This window comes from Bombina bombina, chromosome 1, assembly GCF_027579735.1.
Source record: "Bombina bombina isolate aBomBom1 chromosome 1, aBomBom1.pri, whole genome shotgun sequence".
Taxonomy (NCBI): domain Eukaryota; kingdom Metazoa; phylum Chordata; class Amphibia; order Anura; family Bombinatoridae; genus Bombina; species Bombina bombina.
In genome coordinates, this window is record NC_069499.1 from 1,480,783,826 (window position 1) to 1,480,807,730 (window position 23,905).

The 23,905-nt window shown below is 40.7% G+C and overlaps 1 protein-coding gene across 1 annotated transcript in view; it reads left to right on the top strand.

The window, feature by feature from the left end:
* Positions 1-7,402: 7,402 nt before the first annotated feature.
* The window catches only part of LOC128653703 (uncharacterized), a 75,034-nt gene continuing 58,531 nt past the window's right edge, over positions 7,403-23,905 (top strand). The window contains exons 1-2 of the mRNA XM_053707153.1: positions 7,403-7,626; positions 21,378-21,420. Of these exons, the coding sequence (XP_053563128.1) occupies positions 7,576-7,626; positions 21,378-21,420 (94 nt within the window). The 5' untranslated portion in view covers positions 7,403-7,575. The remainder of the gene's footprint in view (positions 7,627-21,377; positions 21,421-23,905) is intronic.

The following is a 23,905-nucleotide window of genomic DNA, read 5'->3' on the forward strand; positions in this document are numbered from 1 at the left end:
ATCCATCCTAAATGCATCTGCCAGGCTAATCCACCTCTCTCGATGCTCTGTTTCTGCTGCACCTCCCTGTGAGTCTCTTAACTGGCTCCCCATTCACAGCAGAATTAAATTCAAAATTCTCACCCTGTCCTACAAAGCCCTCACCAATGCTGCCCCACCCTACCTGTCCTCACTCATCAACAAATATACTCCAGCCCGCCCCCTAAGATCTAACAATGACCTGCTACAGGACTTCTCTTGTGTGGCACCAACCCTCTGGAACGCACTTCCTCGAGCTGTCAGACTCTCCCTTAACCTCTCCTCCTTTAAACGTTCCCTAAAGACTTTTTTGTTCAGGGAAGCCTATCACCCGACTTATTAACAAATGAACTTCACTAACCTAACAGCTGCCATCATCTATCTCCTCACTAATATCCCATCCTCCTACCCATATAGATTGCAAATTCCCACGGGAATAGGGCCCTCAACTCCCCCTGTATTTGTCTGTAAAATGTTGTCTTTATTGTATTGTTTCTCTGTTGTACTTTTATCCTTGTACCCAAGGGCAACGCTGCGGAATCTGTTGGCGCTTTATAAATAAAGAGTAATACGAATACTAATAATAATATGCCCCTATATCTTTATTCTTCAATTTATAAGCATTATCAAGTCAAACAAAATAGTAGGATATTGCTGTGTTTCTTTATATGTATATGTGTAGTGTGTGTATATTTATTTATGTGTATGTATGTATATGTTTATATATACATAAATGTGTATTTGGGTGTATATATACAGTATATATATATATATATATATATATACAGTATATATATATATATATATATATATATATATATACAGGGAGTGCAGAATTATTAGGCAAATTAGTATTTTGACCACATCATCCTCTTTATGCATGTTGTCATACTCCAAGCTGTATAGGCTCGAAAGCCTACTACCAATTAAGCATATTAGGTGATGTGCATCTCTGTAATGAGAAGGGGTGTGGTCTAATGACATCAACACCCTATATCAGGTGTGCATAATTATTAGGCAACTTCCTTTCCTTTGGCAAATGGGTCAAAAGAAGGACTTGACAGGCTCAGAAAAGTCAAAAATAGTGAGATATCTTGCAGAGGGATGCAGCACTCTTAAAATTGCAAAGCTTCTGAAGCGTGATCATCGAACAATCAAGCGTTTCATTCAAAATAGTCAACAGGGTCGCAAGAAGCTTGTGGAAAAACCAAGGCGCAAAATAACTGCCCATGAACTGAGAAAAGTCAAGCGTGCAGCTGCCAAGATGCCACTTGCCACCAGTTTGGCCATATTTCAGAGCTGCAACATCACTGGAGTGCTCAAAAGCACAAGGTGTGCAATACTCAGAGACATGGCCAAGGTAAGAAAGGCTGAAAGACTACCACCACTGAACAAGACACACAAGCTGAAACGTCAAGACTGGGCCAAGAAATATCTCAAGACTGATTTTTCTAAGGTTTTATGGACTGATGAAATGAGAGTGAGTCTTGATGGGCCAGATGGATGGGCCCGTGGCTGGATTGGTAAAGGGCAGAGAGCTCCAGTCCGACTCAGACTCCAGCAAGGTGGAGGTGGAGTACTGGTTTGGGCTGGTATCATCAAAGATGAGCTTGTGGGGCCTTTTCGGGTTGAGGATGGAGTCAAGCTCAACTCCCAGTCCTACTGCCAGTTTCTGGAAGACACCTTCTTCAAGCAGTGGTACAGGAAGAAGTCATGCAGGACAATGCTCCATCACATGCGTCCAAGTACTCCACAGCATGGCTGGCAAGAAAGGGTATAAAAGAAGAAAATCTAATGACATGGCCTCCTTGTTCACCTGATCTGAACCCCATTGAGAACCTGTGGTCCATCATCAAATGTGAGATTTACAAGGAGGGAAAACAGTACACCTCTCTGAACAGTGTCTGGGAGGCTGTGGTTGCTGCTGCACGCAATGTTGATGGTGAACAGATCAAAACACTGACAGAATCCATGGATGGCAGGCTTTTGAGTGTCCTTGCAAAGAAAGGTGGCTATATTGGTCACTGATTTGTTTTTGTTTTGTTTTTGAATGTCAGAAATGTATATTTGTGAATGTTGAGATGTTATATTGGTTTCACTGGTAAAAATAAATAATTGAAATGGGTATATATTTGTTTTTTGTTAAGTTGCCTAATAATTATGCACAGTAATAGTCACCTGCACACACAGATATCCCCCTAAAATAGCTATAACTAAAAACAAACTAAAAACTACTTCCAAAACTATTCAGCTTTGATATTAATGAGTTTTTTGGGTTCATTGAGAACATGGTTGTTGTTCAATAGTAAAATTAATCCTCAAAAATATATATATATGTATAACGATTAGATTTTTACACTGTGATTGTATATGTTCATTGTCATCTGAAACATTTTGCACCATGAAGCATTCCTTGTATATTTTTCTACTTTCCAAATAAAATTTATTCTATTATATAAATACATTTTAAATAAATACAGTATATATATATATATATATATATATATATATATATATATATATATATATATATATATATATATATATACACACACACACTATATATACACAGTTGTGCTCATACGTTTACATACCCTGGCAGAATTTATTATTTTTTGGCCATTTTTCAGAGAATATGAATGATAACACAAAAACTTTTCTTTCACTCATGGTTAGTGTTTGGCTGAAGCCATTTATTATCAATCAATCAATTGTGTTTACCCTTTTTAAATCATAATGACAACAGAAACTACCCAAATGACCCTGATCAAAAGTTTACATACCCTGGGGATTTTGGCCTGATAACATGCACACAAGTTGACACAAAGGGGTTTGAATGGCTATTAAAGTTAACCATCCTCACCTGTGATCTGTTTGCTTGTAATTAGTGTGTGTGCATAAAAGGTCAATACATTTCTGGACTCATGACAGACCCTTGCATCTTTCATCCAGTGCTGCACTGACATTTCTGGATTCTGAGTCATGGGGAAAGCAAAAGAATTGTCAAAGGATCTGTGGGGGAAAAGTAGTTGAACTGTATAAAACAGGAAAGTGATATAAAAAGATATCCAAGGAACTGAGAATGCAAATCAGCAGTGTTTAAACTCTAATCATGAAGTGGAAAATGAGGGGTTCTGTTTGAGAACATACTGCATTCATCTTGCCATCAATTCTGACCAAATTTCCTGTGCCTTTGTAGCTCACACATCCCTAAAACATCAGCGATCCACCTCCGTGTTTCACAGTAGGAATGGTGTACCTTTCATCATAGGCCTTGTTGACTCCTCTCCAAATGTAGTGTTTATGGTTGTGACCAAAAAGCTCAATTTTGGTCTCATCACTCCAAATGACTTTGTGCCAGAAGGTTTGAGGCTTGTCTCTGTGCTGTTTGGTGTATTGTAAGCAGGATACTTTGTGGCATTTGCGTAGTAATTGCTTTCTTCTGGCAACTCAACCATGCAGCCCAAACCTCTTTCAAGTGCCCCCTTATTGTGCATCTTGAAACAGCCACACCACATGTTTTCAGAGTCCTGTTTTTCACCTGAAGTTATTTGTGGGTTTGTCTTTGCATCCCGAACAATTTTCCTGGCAGTTGTGGCTGAAATTTTAGTTGGTCTACCTGACCGTGGTTTGGTTTCAACAGAACCCCTCATTTTCCACTTCTTGATTAGAGTTTGAACACTGCTGATTTGCATTCTCAATTCCTTGGATATCTTTTTATATCCCTTTCCTATTTTATACAGTTCAACTACCTTTTCCTGCAGATACTTTGACAATTCTTTTGCTTTCCCCATGACTCAGAATCCAGAAACGTCAGTGCAGCGCTGGATGAAAGATGGAAGGGTCTGCAGGAGTACAGAAACTCAATGACCTTTTATACACACACACACTAATTACAAGAAAACAGATCACAAATCCCTTTGTGTCAACTTTTGTGTATGTTATCAGGTCAAAATCACGAGGGTATGTAAACTTTTGTTCAGGGTCATTTGGGTAGTTTCTGTTGTCATTATGATTTAAAAAGAGTAAACACAGTTGATTGATAATAAATGGCTTCAGCCAAACACTAACCATGAGTGAAAGAAAAGTTTTTCTGTTATCATTCATATTCTCTGAAAAATGGCCAAGAAATCATAAATTCTGCCAAGGTATGTAAACTTATGAGCACAACTGTATATATACAGTGGGGCAAAAAAGTATTTAGTCCGCCACCAATTGTGCATGTTCTCCCACTTAAGAAGATGAGAGAGGCCTGTAATTTTCATCATAGGTATACCTCAACTATGAGAGACAAAATGTGGAAACAAATCCAGACAATCACATTGTCTTATTTGGAAAGAATTTATTTTCAAATTATGGTGGAAAATAAGCATTTGGTCAATATCAAAAGTTCATCTCAATACTTTGTTATATATCCTTTGTTGGCAATGACAGAGATCAAACTTTTTCTGTAAGTCTTCACAAGGGTGTCACACACTGTTGCTGGTATGTTGGCCCATTCCTTCATGCAGATCTCCTCTAGAGCAGTGATGTTTTGGGTCTGTCGCTGGGCAACACATACTTTTAACTCCCTCCAAAGGTTTTCTATGGGTTTGAGATCTGGAGACTGGCTAGGCCACTCCAGGACCTTGAAATGCTTCTTACGAAGCCACTCCTTTGTTGCCCGGGCGGTGTGTTTGGGATCATTGTCATGCTGAAAGACCCAGCCATGTTTCATCTTCAATGCCCTTGCTGATGGAAGGAGGTTTGCACTCAAAATCTCACTATACATGGCCCCATTCATTCTTTTATGTACATGGATCAGTCGTCCTGTTCCCTTTGCAGAGAATCAGCCCCAAAGCATGATGTTGCCACCCCCATGCTTCACAGTAGGTATGGTGTTCTTTGGTTGCAACTCAGCATTCTCTCTCCTCCAAACACGAAGAGTTGTGTTTCTACCAAACAGTTCTACTTTGATTTCATCTGACCATATGACATTCTCCCAATCCGCTTCTGGATCATCCAAGTGCTCTCTAGCATACTTCAGATGGGCCAGGACATGTACTGGCTTAAGCAGGGGGACATGTCTGGCACTGCAGGATCTGAGTCCCTGGTGGCGTAGTGTGTTACTGATGGTAGCCTTTGTTACGTTGGTCCCAGCTCTCTGCAGGTCATTCACTAGGTCCCCCCGTGTGGTTCTGGGATGTTTGCTCACTGTTCTTGTGATCATTTTGACCCCATGGGGTGAGATCTTGCATGGAGCCCCAGATCGAGGGAGATTATCAGTGGTCTTGTATGTCTTCCATTTTCTAATTATTGCTCCCACAGTTGATTTCTTCACACCAAGCTGCTTGCCTATTGCAGATTCAGTCTTCCCAGCCTGGTGCAGGTCTACAATTTTGTTTCTGGTGTCCTTCGACAGTTCTTTGGTCTTCACCATAGTTGAGTTTGGAGTGTGACTGTTTGAGGTTGTGGACAGGTGTCTTTTATACTGATAACAAGTTCAAACAGGTGCCATTAATACAGGTAATGAGTGGAGGGCAGAGGAGCCTCTTAAAGAAGAAGATACAGGTCTGTGAGAGCCAGAAATCTTGCTTGTTTGTAGGTGACCAAATACTTATTTTCCACCGGACTTGGAATTAAAAGCAGCCCTGGAAAATTTTGAAACCTGCAATCTCCACTTGTGATGTTTCATCACACAGAGAAATGTATCATTGCACAAGAGGATTCTTATGCACTGCCGCCCCTCTGCTCCGGCACAACCAATTGGGCTAGAGGTGGTAATGCCAATCCCTCCAAACGAGAGAGTGTTGGGGTGATTGATTTCGCAACTTTTGAGGTGCCGGATATAAAAAAGAAGCAGTTTTTGCTTCTTAAATATGTGGCAGCAGGCTCCCTAATGCAAACCTGCTCCAAAAAGCGGGAAAAGCTGCGAACACAGCTTAATACATTTACCACTATAGTGTGATCTGGAGAAGACACTCAAAAGAGTGTGTCACTCTGTCTCACAGTGTGACTTGACTAGACACTAAAAAACATTCAAACGATTGCTGCTAAAATGGTACATAGTCTAGGAAATAAAACTTACAAGGAAATACTTTGTGATCTTAATACGTATAGCTCAGATGAGAACAGAGAGGTGATAAGTTGCACTGCCCCAGCAGCACCACCCAATAAACTGTAGCTGGTTAGTCCCAGCTGTTGAAGCCCTCACGGGAAATCTCCTGGTGTTCTGGTAGGCCAATCCGGCCTTTATAGGTGGTGAGCAGAAGGGTCCTTGAGCATAAAAACAAAAGTCATTTTAGTGTTGCAGCTGGTTGCTCAAAACCAGTAGCGGACCTACTCAACAGAGGGCCCTGGTGAAAGATTGTTTTGGGCCACCCAAAGGTAACTTAGTAAAAAGAAAAAGATAATAAAATACATTCTGCTCTGTATAATGATTTTGAGAATAGATAGATGGACCTGCTGCTTGCACTAATAAAATGTTTCCCTGCACTAGAATTGTACACACCTAAGTATAGACTGGCTTTTATGGGCCCCCTCCAGCTCTTGGGCCCTGGTGCCACTGCACCTGCTGTACCAATGGAAGTTCCACCCCTGCTCAAAACCACTAATATCTTTTAAAGTCCACTCTTTTAGATGCAACATAAATAAACAAAAATGTACTTTAATATCCCTGATGATGAAGTTGGGTCTGATAAAGGGAACAAAAATCTATAGCAAAACTGACAAAATACATCATTATTGTATATAGCAATATTCTCTTTTACTTTTGAAGCACTTATAGGGACTGAATTATATGTTTAAAGTTCTGTTAATTTTAAGTTATTGCTTAATAAGTATTCTATTCCATATAACAACTGCAGCTTGAGTATAATTTTCTGGTGGGGGGGGGGGGAATATTTTAGAAACTTAAGCACAAATAAATAGTATTTTATTTTTTATTTTTTTATTCCTACATGCTGTTTGAACCCCTAAAGGGACATGAAACCAAAATTTTTTCTTTCAAGATTTAGAAAGAGAGTACAATTTTAAACAACTTTCTAATTTACTTCTATTATCTAATTTGCTTAATTCTCTTGATATACTTTGCTGAAAAGCATATCTAGATAGGCTCAGTGGCTGCTGATTGGTTGCTGAACATAGATGCCTCGTGTGATTGGCTCACACATGTGAATTGCTATTTCTTCAGCAAACGATATCTAAGGAATGAAGCAAATTAGATAATACAAGTAAATTGGAATGTTGTTTAAAATTGTATTCTCTACTTGAATCATGAGAAAAAATTTTTTTGGGTTTAGTGTCCCTTTAAGTGCTAAGCTCTTATCTCTGATAGCAATTGCATAACATTTACAACCTAAATTGCAGTACATAATGGGTTAATAACCTAGCTGGAGAAACTGGCTGCCTCCCATGGACAGGAAACCGGTTTGTCTCATATCATTGTCCTCTCACAAACGCTTGTCACTTCACTTGTGCTCCAGGAACTTTCATACTGATGGTCTTGTGATTTGAGCAATCTCTCTCTTTCACTACGTGACGGTTGAGGTTATAATCCGAGCACTTTCTCAGATCATCATGTCTGTCTTCTCATGCTGGGGTTGCTGTGTAGAAGCCAGCAAGGAAGAGGTAGGACATACCTGAAATCACATATACAGCAGCACTGTTTACTGGCTTATGTATTCTTTTTACTGTATTGTACTTTTTTTTTTTAATATAAAAACAAACGCAGCAGGTGTTTGCTAAAGGAACATTCAGGCAATTCCTGGCTGTACGACTGTAGTGATATTTTGAAAAATAATAACACACACAGCACAATACAATATGTGTGTGCACTTAAAAATCTAATTTTCTATTTTTTTTGTAAACATATTTCTCTTAGACAGCTGCAGAGCTGAACCTGATAGAAAATAGTTAACTTCTTCCCTGCCAAATGTTGTGACAGACTAAATAAACAACAAAGCAGTTTAGCTTGCATTCGTTTCCCTGAGGCCTAAACAGGACAGGAGTAGGGTGTGGACCACCTTTGACCAGCAACTAATTCTCTGTTCTGTATTTTTAATGTTTGTTTCTGTAAGTCCCAGCTATGCTAGAAAACTGTGAAAAGTTTATGAATTGTAATGAATTGCTTAGTGAAGTTCTGAGAATATATCTACCTGGGTGCTCTTCCAATGTATTCTGTCCATGTTGTGTGATACATGTATCATAATATATCAAGTCACCAAAGAGGAATTCTAATGTTTTAAAGTCAGTTGTATAAAATGCCACTTTCTCTTATATAAATATGATGTTCCATTCAGTAAATGGTATGGATTTTAGTAAAGCATTTATAGATTAAATTAGTTTAACCTCCCCCAATAATTAATTGGCTTCACTTTAATATCTTAACCTATAACTGGCTACTAATCAGATGTAAAGTACTTTTGCAAAATGTGCAGGAAGTGGAGGGGTTAATAGGAAGTAACATATGCATGACTATACATCACAAGTGCAAGGGTAAACAGACTTAGGTCCTGTGATGAAACGTTCTAGACATTCTGCACAGACTTGATAAGCAATATTCACTCATTTGCCTTAAAGGGACATTAAACACTTTGAGATGGTAATATAAAATGATAAATTGTATATATAAAACAACTCTGCAATATACTTTCATTTTTTATTTTGTCCTCTTTGCCTTTAATTCCATTCTGAAATTATGAGCTTTTCAGTTCTTGTTTGAAATGAAAGTGCAGAACACTGTTAAATCCAGCACAACCATTGGCTGCACACTCTAATGACCTATGTATAACTGTCCCTAATTGGCCACAGCAGAGAAGGTAACACAAGTTACAACATGGCAGCTCCCAGTGTTTTATAGACACTAAAACTTTACTCTTATTTTGTCACTTTTTAAACAACTAATGAAACTTTAAAAAATACATCTACACGTTAGTTATGGACTAATCTTTTCTTTGAATGCATCATTCTATCTAGCATGCATTTAGTGTTTAATGTCCCTTTAATAATATTCTCTATTTCAGTGTGGTAAATGCAGGGCAGGAATTAACTTGTTAACTGGATAATTTCAGGATTACATCTTGTGTATTGGAATAAACAACATTTGATATAAATCAGTGACAAGGAATCTAGAGATTGTGGCTGCTTTTGTTGTAGGAATGAAATACAAATTATATATATATATATATATTACTTGCATGTGTAGTTTTGAAACTTTCATTACTAGTTAAATATACATTGAACACATTTTTTATATCATGTATATGGAAGAGCAGCATTTACATATAATGAGAATAATATTTTGCTTGAGAATACTTTCTACTAATCGTTACTGGCTGATACTAGAATTCGAAGTTACATTTTAAAATAGCCCCTTTTAGATGTAGGAAAACAAAGTTGACCGATATTGCCCAGTGAGAAGTCATTTGTAAATGAAAAGATGAGTCATCATCACTAGTTAACAAATTGAGAAAATAATCTATTTATAGATTAAAGGGACATTCTAGAAAAATAATTACTTGTTCTAATTCATGTATCACTAGTGACCTCACAAAGGAGTTAAACACATAGTTAAAGTACCACTCAGAAACCTGCTGGTCTGAAGTAGATACTGCTGGTGACCCAATTAGCAGCTCATCTGCTTCTGGTGCCCCCCAGAACCTGGTCTGGCCTTGTTTTTGTTTATTTATTAATTTTTTTCTAGATTTAGTTTTCTATTTTAACATAAATGAATTATGTCTTGTATCTTTTCAATTATCATTATTAGCTGAACTTGGCGATTGAGGCCTTTTCCTCACTTTCTTATAAAAAGCAATACTTACTCTTTGTTTTGTGTTTATTTTTTATTTTTTTTATATCTACCTTCTTTGATAAACCTTATTTCAACATTGGCCTAAGACACCTCTTACTTAAAGGGACAGTCTAGGCCAAAATAAACTTTCATGACTCAGATAGAGCATGTAATTTTAAACAATTTTCCAATTTACTTTTATCACCAATTTTGCTTTGTTCTCTTGGTATTCTTAGTTGAAAGCTTAACCTAGGAGGTTCATATGCTAATTTCTTAGACCTTGAAGCCCACCTCTTTCAGATTGCATTTTAACAGTTTTTCACCACTAGAGGGTGTTAGTTCACGTATTTCATATAAATAACACTGTGCTCGTGCACGAGAGGTTATCTGGGAGCAGGCACTGATTGGCTAGACTGCAAGTCTGTCAAAAGAACTAAAAAAAGGGGCAGTTTGCAGGAGGCTTAGATACAAGATAATCACAGAGGTTAAAAGTATATTATTATAACTGTTTTAGTTATGCAAAACTGGGAAATAGGTAAAAAAGGGATTATCTGTCTTTTAAAACAATAAAAATTCTGGTGTAGACTGTCCCTTTAACCCCCATATTGATCAACCACTATGCAAAAATGTACCCTCATTTTAAAGATAATGGTATTGTAAAGCAGCTTTTCTCCTGCAACACAATTTAAAGCCTTGTACCATAGCTGACATGTAAACCTAGTGTGTGTGTTTGGTGTAGCAACTATATTGCAAGTTAAAGTCGAGGGTTTCATAGGTTGCAGTTGCTGTGTGCATATTATCTCCTAATAATTGGAGGTCATGGCCCATAATAAAGAGTGATAGTTGGGTTTTGAGGGTTATGTCACAAATGGGGACTCAGCCCTTAAAGCTGTTGATATGCATAACTAATTACCCTTTCCTAACCATTTTATGTCAATATATAATTGATTACTTTATTACATTTACAAAACAATCATGTGATATTTTTTAACATAATTCATGTTTAAAAGTTTGTTTTTTAACAGGATGTGGGTGTGGCTGAAACGTGAACTGAGCATGGGTGATATTAGAAGCCAAAACAAAGGTCACACACAATTAGGGTTGCCACCTCGGCCATGTGTTCTTGGAAACGTATAAGTTACACATGCTGCAGGGTAAGCAGGGTGGAACATATATTGTGTCTTTGGACATCATGTGATGAACAGCACTATTCATGTTCCTCCCTGCTTACCCTGCAGTATGTGTAACTCATAAGTGTCCAGGAAAACATGGCCGAGGTGACAACCCTACACACAATGTTTACATGTGCTGCTAGCTTATTGAATAGGGCTCCCATGCCCAATAAGCCAATTTGAAATTCCAGTTCATCAGGAAAAAACAATTTTCACTGCTAAAGGGACAGTAAACATCTTGTATTTACACAACATTGCTGTTGTCTTGCTATAGAATGACGTATCAACAAATTGTAAGCAAATAAAGTGTAAACAAATAAACACAATGAAACCCTCATATGATGCAGTCAGATGTCTAGTTTTTAAAAATATGCAGAAACTGGTCAGATTCTTCCTGTAGGTGCGGGGAAACTTCAAATCAAACAAACAAGAGAAAGTTCCATAGCATAATACTGTATGGACTTGCAGTGTTGGAATACTAGAAATAGTATTATTATTATCAGTTATTTGTAGAGCACCAACAGGTTCTGCATTACTAGACATGGGTCTAATATGCAAGGTGACATTTATGGGAGACACTGTGATAGAGTGTCCCTGACCCTGCCAAGAGTTTCACTGCTATAAATCAGCTTTCATGAAAGTGAGCTACAAAGCAGCTAGGCTCGTAGGCTTACATGCTAAGGGGGTTTAAGAGGATAGGGACTAAGATAAAAAAATATTAGTGAATATTGTATGTATCCCTAAACAGTAGAGTCTTTAAGGAGTGCTTGAAAGTTTGAAAACTAGGGGAGAGTCGTGTTGAGCGAGGGAGAGAGTTCCACAAAATAGGGGCCAGTCTGGAGAAGTCTTGTAGACAGAAATTTGAGGAGGTAACGAGAGGAGGAGAGGAGGAGGTCAGGAGCAGAGCGAAGGGAACGAGAGGGTGAGTATCTAGAGAATAGATCAGAGATATAGGGTGGAGCAGTGTTTTTGAGAGCTTTAAAAGTTAGTCAGGATTTTACGTTTTATTCTGAAGGTTAGAGGAAGCCAGTGAAGGGACTGGCAGAGAGGTGCAGCAGATGAGGAGCGATGTGTAAGGAAGATCAGTCTTGCAGAGGCATTAATTATGAATTGTAAGGGAGATAGATGGCGGCTAGGAAGGCTGGAGAGGATGGAGTTGCAATAGTCAAGGTGGTAAATGAGTAGAGAGTGGATTAAAGTCTTAGTTGTGTCTTGTGTGAGGTAATGGCAAATTTTAAAGATGTTTTTAAGTTGGAGGCGGCAAGAATTGGCCAAAGACTGGATGTGGGAGGGAAAGAGAGGTCTGAGTCAAGTGTGACCCCAAGACATCGGGCATGTGGGGTTGGGGTAATGATGTTTTTATCAACAGTTAGAGAAGGTTGGGGGTAGAGATTTTGGAATAAAGGGGGGCATAAGGAGCTCTGTTTTTGAGAGATTTAGCTTAAGGTAGTGAGAGGACATTCAGGATACAATATTAGAAAGACAATTAGTGACACAAGTCAGTAAGGAAGAGGATAGGTCTGTTGCAGAGATGTAGATGTAGTACTCACACAAGTTGGAGTTACAATATCTCTAAGGCATTTGCTCAATCAGGGGTGTAACTAGACCTTGGTATTCCCCCTGGGCAAAAGATTTGGCAGGAGAATAGGGGGCTCCTTCTCTGTGATTATAGGTCATATTTCCACCTTGGTTAGTCTGTACTAGAGGATATGCACTTCTACATCTTGTACAAATGTGGTGGCATATTTCTTTATATAGTAACACTATCACACCATCTTGGAAATCCTGTTACCATATTATAAAATTATTTCACTTTCTTTAAACTGTGAGGCCTTTTTAGGAGGGAGCACACAGAGGGGCCAGACATGATGCAGGTGGTCTCCAAGCCCCACAAGGCCCTCTGAAGCAATGTTACTAATGACATTCCTAGAGGTGTGGACCTGGTCTCAATTGAGACCTCTATTGGTCTCAATTGCACCTGTGCTCAATAAATAAGCAAAGATTCTTCCAGGGGGTTCCACTTTATTCAGATATGTATAGTACATAAAAATGTCAAAAGCTATCACTCTGGGTTTAGAATTCTTTTAGAAGTTACAAAACTGCAGAACATTTTTAAAGGTTTTAATGGAGCTCTAGATACAATGCCCTTCAATCACTTTTTACAAGCTTGGCATCGCAGTGTGTTTTGCAAACTTCAGAGTTCATCTATCCTTGTGACTTAGGGCTTGATGATATAAAATGATTCTCCAGTACTGTGAGATCCCTCACAAGATTCTTAAATGCCAGATTTTGATATAATTCTCCAATGGGCGTTCCCTGCATTTTTGGATGTGAAGGAGAGACAAGCCCAATACAATATGGCACTGCATGACATCAGAGTTTTGCCGCATTTATATTTTGTGCTTTGCATTTTATACTTTATACTTCAGATTACGTTTTATTACATTTAAACTTTGCACTTTCTCTTTTTTATTTTGATACATATAGATTCTGAATACAGTAGTGTATTGAGGATTGTGATTTTACAAATTCTGGTTACGCTTTTACAGTTTCTTCACTTTCCCAACGAGCTTCATTACTTTCTACGGGTCTGATGATCAAAGATTCTCTAGTTTAGAGAAAAAATTATAGTGCAGACTTCACAGGGTTGAACTTAATTCATTCTATAAGGGAGGAACATGGAAGTCCCAGAGAGATAAAATATGTTTTTCCAAAGAAGTAACGAGGCTCTCTGGGATACAGAATTTAACAGGGGATAGTGAATTTAACAGGAGAGAGTTAACCTGAGACTGATATAAAGTCTCAGTTTACAGCAAATACAAATTTTAATTTAACTGAAATGTTTTAACTACAATTTGATTTGCTTTTTCTGCTAGTTTGGCATTTTTTATTTTATTTTTTATTTATTTTTTAAATAGTTTTTTATTGAGAAAATTCCAAGATAACAAAAATATGCAACAATTCCGTGAGTGAGATAAATCCCATTAAAATAAACAACAATAATAAACATGTTACAGGAGAAGTTTCCAAATAATTTTCAACATATTCTAAGTAAAGACTTCCAATATCCTAACATATGAAAGGAGAAATGCAATAGATAGGTAATAATCTCAACTATCTCCAGACCTCACAAAAATGCTGCTTTTCACATTTAGCTTTTCTCTTTTTTTTTTTTCATATAACATTATACACAATAAATGGACCCCTCCTTGTAATAGATAGTATGCATAAGGTTATCTTGCTCCATGAAGATTAAGGCAAGTTGGGGGTTAGCTTCATAGTTTTTTGTTTGGGGGAGGGACAAGCAGCGGGCAAGAGCCGCTCAAAAATAGGGGGGATGGGGGGGTAGAGGAGATTGGGGGGCGGAGCCAATAAGCATGTCAAACCTAAGAGCGCTGTGTACCTCTGAGTTTTTAAGGACAAAACAGATAAGGGGAGTTCCTATCTATGCCAAGTGTGGGGGCGAGTAATGGAAATATATGTTTAACTCTGTTTGAAAAAATAATAATAGAGGATTAAATAAGATGGGTTGCAGTTGGAGATCAGGGTATAAGTAGTTCACTAGTAACTGATGTGGAGCGTAAAACTGAATAGATTATGACATAAAATAAATCTTTCTGTGTCTCGTTAGTGAAACTAGTCAGAGGCATAAAAGTTATATCAGAAACACATCGCAGCCTAACCAGAGAAAACAACAGTAATGACACAATAATAACATGAACTCAGCCTTATATAATCAAGACGGTCACCTGGGGGCTATGGTTTATTAGGGGGTTATAAGAGTTGTCAGTGAACTGTCTCTCTCCTGGGGCAGGTGCTCTATTTTGAGCAAGTGAGGTAAAAGGGACATGGGATATGACCCGTAGGCAATAAGGGCCGACAGGAAAGGAGGGAGAGAGAACAGAGAGGAACTATAGGTAAATGTATAGGTGGACGGAGGGGATAGTATTATAATAAGAGGCGATTCCCTATCTCTACTTCCCAGGAGACCACTCTTCTAGGTCCCAGCATATGGCTTTAAGATATAGACATTGCCCCAAGTCATATTACTGCAAGCAACACTGTCATGTGAAGATCTATGAGTTTAGCTAATGTCACGTAAACGGTTGCACTCTAAACTATATAGTATTGTTATATCCTCAAACAGAAAAAAGAAACTATGGAGGTCAGTAGTAAACTAGTAGGGGAAAAGCTCCCCTAGAGATGAAGTAGATAACAACTGAGACCCCAGTATGTGAGCTGTATGGAGATGTTGAAGTATTATCAGCAGAGTGGTTTAACTAGACAGATGCGGGTATGTCAAGGAATGGGTGTAAGGTATAAAAACTGTGATGCCTTTGGGTCAGGGTGGGGGGTACGGGAGGATTGTGTTCTAGGAGAGCTCCATGTACCTATCATAGTCACTGACAGAATGTAGGTATTATATTAAAATGGTAAGAATCCTCATTACCCACAACTATTTAAATCTAAAGGTTTTCTCTTATGCCCCTGACTGCTCAATTAAAAAAAAAAAAGAGAAAAAATTCCAGATGGGTAAGGAATAGACCTACAGAGGGTGGGAGCATAAGTAAAGAAAACATTTCTAGCAACATAGGACCAATCCAAACTCTAATATAAATCTCAATCTCAGTGTCCTTTTGTGCACCAGACTTATATAACACACCCATCTGACTGGAGGCATGAGTCTTAGGTTCTGATTTTTCGTTGACAGCCCATATACCAGATAAGAGTCTGGTCTCCTAATGTATTAGAACTTATATGTTCCCCACAATTAGCAGGATAAAGAATAATTACAGTTGTCCATGAATATTCAACGATTACTAGATAAAAAGCTAAAAAAAAAAAAAATGACTAAAATCATGCAAGAGAACTTCAAAACAGGTCACTACCTTACTTCAGGTTCAATATGTTTAGAGTAGTCAACAGTAACTACTGTGGAGATATATAACTATCTGAAAGGCATAAAGAATGACTAAAATATACTGCACTAAATTCACTTAACTTTATAATGACGGTAGTCCTATGGTGTAAGATACCAATAAGAGGGTATTATGTCTCAAGGGTTTCAGCCGACACCTCTTTTCAGCCCTTTGTCGCTGAAGACCTTTAACCTAAATCAAAGTATCAGCGACTGGAACTCTGTAGGGGGCAAAGAATTATCAAAGTGACACTGCAGCGTGCTATCCCCCTCCAAGATCAAAGACGGCTTAAGGGCTGTACTCCTCAGCCTCTGAATGATATGAAGAGTTGGAGAGATCAGCGGCCAATGACCCAAACAAAGAGAGAGATGTCTGCGGTATGTATCCATTAGTCCCTGTAGTGAAGTATACCGACGATCTCAGTTCACATCCTATAACCTTGCTTCCGACGGCTAGTAAAATTGGGGAGGCAATTCCAGAGTCACTGCGAACAAAGGGGTCGGGAGTGTCTCCAAGCTCTGCGAGGTGCTCACTGCTGCTGGAGTCGGAATCCGGCGTCTCTGCTAGGCTGCGTGTGCTCCCTGTAGACCAAACTATACCCTCTAAGGTGATAGGTAAGTGAGCGCCCATGCTTGTATGGGTGAGGCTGTTTTCAGACTCGAGCCCCTGCGCTTGAAAGGAGGAGGAGACGGCTGAGAAATCATCTAGATAAGGAGGTTGCCTTGTGAAGGGTCCGCAGTCCTCTCCTGCAGTTTTTCTCTCCAACACAAGTTCTTCATGCAGCTTAAAGAAGTGGGTGTCCATCTTAGCCTCCAGCTGTTGTAATAAAAGTAGGACCGTCGCTATCTTGGTTAGGATTCAGCTCTATTGCACAATAACAGCCTTTATGAGGAGTTATCCGTATGGGTGGTTAAATTAAGCGTTGTTGCTGTTTTTAGCAATATGAGTGTTCACTGAGAGGTTTACTGCTGCATATAAGCCACGTTAACGGCTGGCTCTCTAGTTTATGACATGCAATGTCGCGTGGTTGTTCCTTGGCAAAAGTGCAAAAACCTCCCTCAAATCTCCACTCCTCTGATGTTTCCTCAGCTCAGTGTTCACTACAATTCCTTCTGAGATTCAAATTAATAAAATTTAGGGATAGTTTTTGAGGATATTAGCTGATGGAAAGTAGATAATGTCAGGAGCTTCATCGGAACATGTCTTGCTTCTTCAAAGGCTGGCTCCGCCCCCCTAGTTTGGCATATTTTACTCTTCTGTCAGTTAAATAAGTGTATTGTGAATTTTAAGCATACTTCACCTGCATAGAGATGGCGAGATTAATCAGTGGGACCAGCATGTCTCCCTGCTTAAAGTATTTTATGAGAATTGTGAGAGTCAATATAAAATGTAAAGTACAAAATGTAAAGCTAACAAACTTTTATGTTATGCAATGCCCCTTAGAGAAGTATAGAAAAATGTGCCTCTATAGAGTCTTGTGAGAGGTCTCTCAGTGCTGGAGGATCATTTTAGATCATCCCATCTGAGTGGAGAGGTTTATGGGACGCATCCCTGTGGAACTTCCATATTCCGCTCTTTTTCTTATAGCATTCAGTGGGTTTAGCCCCTGTGAAGTCTGCACTATAATTTCTCACCAAGCAGGAAAATATTTTCAAAAAGCCAAACTTAGAATATCGTGATCACGTTAACATATTCCCTCACAGAATTCAATGGAGTGTGAAAACTTGAAAAAACTAACATCCATACTCGTTCAAACCCAATTTGCGTTAAACCAAGTATGCTAACCCTACATGAAAAATGAATATCTCACATCTCAATTCTACAAGAGTTTAGCGTGCCCCTCGTTCTGCCATTTTGGAATCTAGGTTACACTATAATGTAGGTGTCTGAAGTAGAGTTGCAAACAAATAAATCAACAACAAAATACCCAACATGAATCAACTCACACTTTGTGTTGGCATCTACAGGCAAAGGCGTATATGTGTAGGCTGTCACTCACAGTCACACATTTGCGTATAAGGGAACACCTCTCAAACATTAAAGTGGTTACCCTGACCACCCCCCTAGTCAAACACTTTAATAGATTCCATAATAAAAACGATAAGAGTTTTAAATGGACCATTTCAAAGTAGTTAACGTGGGGAAAAGAGGAGGGGACAGGGACCAATATTTGGCAAAGAGAGAGGTTTACTGGATATTCCAGTTACAGACAAGGTATCCAAAAGACTTAAACTCGTCCTATGATCTAATCAATTTTTGGAACTAATACTAGGCTTGGAGGAAGTTATACTGAAAATATTGTTATAGATCATACAGTTCCTGGTGATGGTTCCTTTTAGATGCAGATACATATACATTTGCTATTAATGAGGTGTTTTAGGCCTAAAGACAAGATGTGTCATAATCTTTTTAAAATCACTTTGGTAACACTATAGTGTAGAACTAAGGAAGATCATTACATAACAGAACATAAGTTAACTAAATATCTAATTTCCCATAAAATCATGTGAGATAATAAGCATATACATCTACAGTAGGGGACAGTGTGGAACAAGTATGGACTAAAGTTAGACACTGATATGATTGAATAAAATTAAATATAGTCAAAATGAGATTCATTTAAGTTTGTGTCATATAGTTTATTAATAGGTAGGGGTTAAAAAGAAATGGGCTATAAGCAATGTTGTATTAGATTTTTATTATTTAGTATTGTGATGGATACCCCGGCTACCCCAACTGGGTAGCTCCGCCAAACGGGTCCTGCTTCCTCCCTGCCGACTGCAGCTATGTAGCTGGCAAGTGACCACAGCCTGTAGCCTCCCCTGATGCCCGACAGCACCAGTACTCAGGGTCCCACCCTGTGACAGACTCCGGCTACCCAGACTAAGTAGCTCTGCCAGAGGGTCCTTCCTCTGCCTGGAACAGGCTGTTATGTAGCCCAGGAAAGTGATTTTAGCAGGAGCCCAACCAAATAACTAGACATACTAGCATTCAGGTGAAACAGGAACTCTATTGTAAAACATACACTCCTTTTATACACTTAGCTCTTCTTGATAAGACCCTGGACAATCCCACAATTTTCCCGCCATTCCCGCCCCTCCAGACCTACCGGCACCTCCATAGCAGCCACAGTCCCACAGAATCCCAGTACCTAGGGGTGGCGGTTTCGGGGTGATTCCATTGTCATTTTAAAGCTCTCGGAGTTACAGTTCATTGAAGTTATGGGGTTAGGGGTGTCCAAAACCCCTGGTTCCTAAAGGAGCTCCCCTCCGATAATTCCCCCAGCTCTTGCTCTTGCTGTCCTGTGGCCGACCGGGAGTTCCAGGAGCCCGGCCAGCCTGAGAGGGGTTAGACGGGGGTCCGTTGTGAGGCGGCTGACTGGGAGTTCCAGGAGCCTGTCCAGCCTAGGAGGGTTTTCCCAGTCATAGACCAGCTCTTCTCTTAACAAGTTTAGAGCACAAAAACAAGCCAACAAAAAGCAAACAAAAAGCTTCCAGAAATTGTAGGGTAGGGGTTTAACCCTTGTAACCCTTGTAGCTGCTGCTGGGGAGGGAGGCCGACTACATCGGCTCCCTGAGATACTGTGCTGCCGCTGGGGAGGGAGACCGGCTGTCTCTGCTCTCTGTATGGGGTTCTGCCGCTGGGGAGAGAGACCAACTGTCTCCTCTCCCAGAAAAGGATTCTGCTGCTGGGGAGAGATATCGATACCCATCTCTCCCTGCAAGGGGTTCTGTGTAAGGGGAGGGAGGATGACTACCTCTGCTGCCGGCGGATGGATCTGCCACTGGGGAGAGAGACCGACTGTCTCCTCTCCCTGCTCCTGGCTCTGCCTCTGGGAAGAGAGACCGACTGTCTCCTCTTCCTGCTCCTGGCTCTGCCGCTGGGGAGAGAGACTGACTGTCTCCTCTCCCAGGAAGGGGTTCTGTGTAAGGGGAGGGGGGATGACTAACTCTGCTTCCAGGGGATGGCTCTGCCACTGGGGAAAGACACTGACTGTCTCCTCTCCCTGGAAGGGGTTCTGCTTATGGAGTGGGAGGATGACTACCTCCAGTCCCGACTGTCTCCTCTCCTGGCTCCTGGCTCAGCCGCTGGGGAGAGAGACTGACTGTCTCCTCTCCCAGGAAGGGGTTCTGTGTAAGGTGAGGGAGGACGACTACCTCCACTCCCAGGGGATGGCTCTGCCTCTGGGAAGAGAGACCCACTGTCTCATCTCCCTGCTCCTGGCTCTGCCGCTGGGGAGAGAGCCCAACTGTCTCCTCTCCCGGGAAGGGGTTCTGCTGCTGGGGATAGTTATCGACATACATCTATCCCTGCAAGGGGTTCTGTGTAAGGGGAGGGAGGACAACTACCTCCACTCCCAGGGGATGGCTCTGCTTTTGGGGAGAGAGACCGACTGTCTCCTCTCCCTGCTCCTGGCTCTGCCTCTGGGCAGAGAGACAGACTGTCTCCTCTCCCAGGAAGGGGTTCTGTGTAAGGGGAGGGAGGACGACTACCTCCTCTCCCTAGGGATAGCTCTGCCGCTGGGGAGAGAGACCGCTGTCTCTACTCCCGGGAAAGGGTTCTGCCGCTGGGGAGAGTTATCGGCATCCGTTTCTCCATGCAAGGGTTTCTGTGTAAGGGCAGGGAGGACGACTACCTCCTTTCCCTGGTTTGCCAGAGCTGCTGCAGGGGCAGGGCAGAGGCCGGCGGCTCTCTGCCCTGTTGCCAGGGCTTCTGCTAGGGTGGCCCCCTGGCCCAAGACCATAAGCTCGGAGCCAGAGGGCTCAAACATATGTATTCTCGGGTGTTAGAAAACAAAAAGTCGCCAAAGTACTTTAGTATAGAGATACATACAGATACATTGCTAAAGGTGTATTTGTATGTATATAGATATGTTTAACCTTGTATTTACTGTAAATATTTGACAAATAAATATATATATATATATATATATATATATATATATATATATATATATATATATATATATATATTTGTTTAAAAACAGATATATGTAGAAATATTTAATTATGAATAAATAGAACATATTCCGTCATGTTAAGAACATTGGAATATGAAATACTCATACTCATATTTTCATGTTGGGTTAGCGCAATTGCGAAAATGCTATAGTGTTTGTGCGAGAGAGTGGGTGTTAGGTTTTATTTTTTCCACTATTTTTCTCCATTGACTTCTATGGGGGAATGCGAAAACTCGATCAGGATTTTCGACTTTAAGCGCGATTTGGGTTACCAAATTGTTTTCTCTGTGTTGGTAAGTAAATAAAATATTACTCTATCTGTGTTATACATAATCCAGTTTACCAATCATTAAAATTATTATTGTTATTATTATTTTAATCATTATAATTATTATTATACTTTTCATTGTGGGACCAGCACTGGACCCCAATATCCATCGGATATACGACTGCATGCATTTGTATTATGTACATAGCCTACATTTACTTACACAGATTTGTTGTATCACATATTACAAACATATTGTTACATTTTACAGAGAGAACCAATTGCACAAGCCAGGCCTCTAAAGACAAGCAAAGGTAATGTATATATAAAGCTATTTAGCTCCATATGCCAGAATAATTCTGAAGAAATGTGTTTTATCTTCATTGATTCCATTTCCTTTCAAATAGGTCTATGGCTCATTATATATCAATGATAGCAAACTTCTCTGGTGTTTATTATTTGCTTAATGTATTATCTATTTTAGACTTCTCCAGGGTAAATAATGAAGCTATAAATACACTGTCTGTACACATATTAGGGACTCATAAGGTTGAGGAGCTGTGTTGTCAATGTGTGAGTGAGGGGGTTTGGTCACAGGTGAATAAGCAGCATGATAAAGGGCACGTCTGTTTGATTGGTGGGCATGCCTGTTTGTGTGTGTGAGAGGTCTATGTATTCTATGGCTGGAGCAAAGGAAAATTTTGCAAATAGGGACATATGGCTGTCTGAGAGGGACAGAGCTTAGAACTAAGGACTGTCCCACTCAAATAGGGACATTTTGAGGATTTTATGCAGAAGTTAACATTGAAGTAAAAAGTAAACATTAAACTTGGTTTAGATAAGTTACATTAAAATGTAATTTGTTCAAGGGATACTAAACCCAAATTTTTCTTTCATGATTCAGATAGAGCATGCAATTTTAAGCAACTTTCTAATTTACTCCTATTATCAATTTTTCTTTGTTCTCTTGCTATCTTTATTTGAAAAAGCAGTAATGTAAGGTTTGGGGCCGGCCCATTTTTTGTTCAGCACATGGGTAGGGCTTGCTGATTGGTTTGCTACATTTAGTCACCAATCAGCAAGCACTACCCAGGTGCTGAACCAAAAATGCGCCGTTTTTTAAGCTTACAGTCCTGCTTTTTCAAATCAAGATAGCATGAGAACGAAGAAAAATTGATAACAGGAGTAAATTACAAAGTTGCTTAAAATTGAATGCTCTATCTGAATCGTGAAAGAAAAAATTTGGAAATATTCTTTTTGAAAAAAATGTGCGTGTTTATTAGTGCATTCATTTTGTTTGTGCTCCTTCCTTGGAATACTGTGTTTTATTAATGTAATATTCAAATTCAAATGTGATATTCGATTCAAATGTGACATTCGAATTCAACATAGTGTTTTATAAATGTAATATTCGAAAACTGTAAATAACATTTGAAAATTTAATTTTTAAGAAAGAACAGCCCGGGCGACGGCTGGAGTGAAGGGCAGTTTGACCCCTACTTTGCGGGAGCAATGGTAGGCTCCGCTGTGGGGGTGGAGAGAGAGGGGAGGAGATAAATATCCCTCCCAGGCTTACAGTGTCAGTGCAGAGTAGGAGCAGCGGAAGCAAGAAGGTTTTGTCAGCACTTACCTGGAGATCGTAGTCAGCACTTACCTGATGGAGGCTCTGTTGTCACAGCTGTTGGCGGTCGCCAGGCAGAATGGTGAGGAGTGGATCCGAGAGCGGTTGAGCGGCGGTACGGCGGTGGTTCCAGCTGGAGGAGCGGCGACGAACAGGACCAGAGGACGGCCGGCCAGGAGGTCGCGGCCACCAGAGCGACTCAGTCCGGATCTTCACGGCGCCAGGTCCAGCAGAGGTGGCGCAGGGCCTGGGCGTCCAGCGGAGGTGAGCGGAATGGCGGATGGCGGACGAGGACGGCAGGTTGCAACGGAGGCTGAGTCGCGGCCTACCACGGGGCCGGTGGATGACGTCATGGTCGGGCGACGTCAGGAAACACCGGGCGCCGGTCGCGGCAGGAGGAGGTCGCTGAGGAATAGGACTAGCGGTCCGGAAGCAGGTAAGTTGCACTGAGTTATCGAAGAGTATCCCCTTAGTAGCTGGGCTATCGAAGAGGGTTCCCGAAGGCGGGAAAGGAAAAAGGGGCATGCAGGGAAGCATGGCTGCGGTTGGGTTTATGAGGTGGTACAGGCGGGAAACAAGGTGGAATGCAAGTGGCAGGTTAGGAAAGGGAATTAGATAGCGGGGGGGCGCCAGGGTGTGGCTGCAAGCGGTAGTTAGGACACAAGCAAGGGGGGGAGCGTGATAAGGCTGTGAGGTGAGGCAGTCGGGGAGCCGGGATAAGGCTCAAGGGTGTGGCAGCAAGGGTGCAAGCTGTAATTAGGTAGGTTTGTAATGGGGTGAGGCCGCAAATGGCAGGTTAGGAAGGGAAATTAGCTAGCGGGGGGGGCGCCGGGGTGTAGCTGCAAGCGGTAGTTAGGACACAAGCAAGGGGGGGGGGAGCGTTATAAGGCTGTGAGGTGAGGCTGTTGGGGAGCCGGGATGAGGCTCATGGGTGAGGCAGTAAGGGCGCAAGCTGTAATTAGGGTAGGAACAGGGTAGCCAGGGCACGGCTGTAGGCAATAAGGGAGCAAGGTTAAGGCTCAGGGGAGCAGTGGGTTTTTGTCTGTTAGGTAGGGTGGTGTGCGGCATTTGGGTCAGAGACTACAAAGTTAAAGGTTGGGATGGGGGGGGGGTGATGAGAAAGGGGTGGGCAGTTGGTGAGCCGGGATAAGGCTGAGAGATTAGGGGAGCAATTTTGA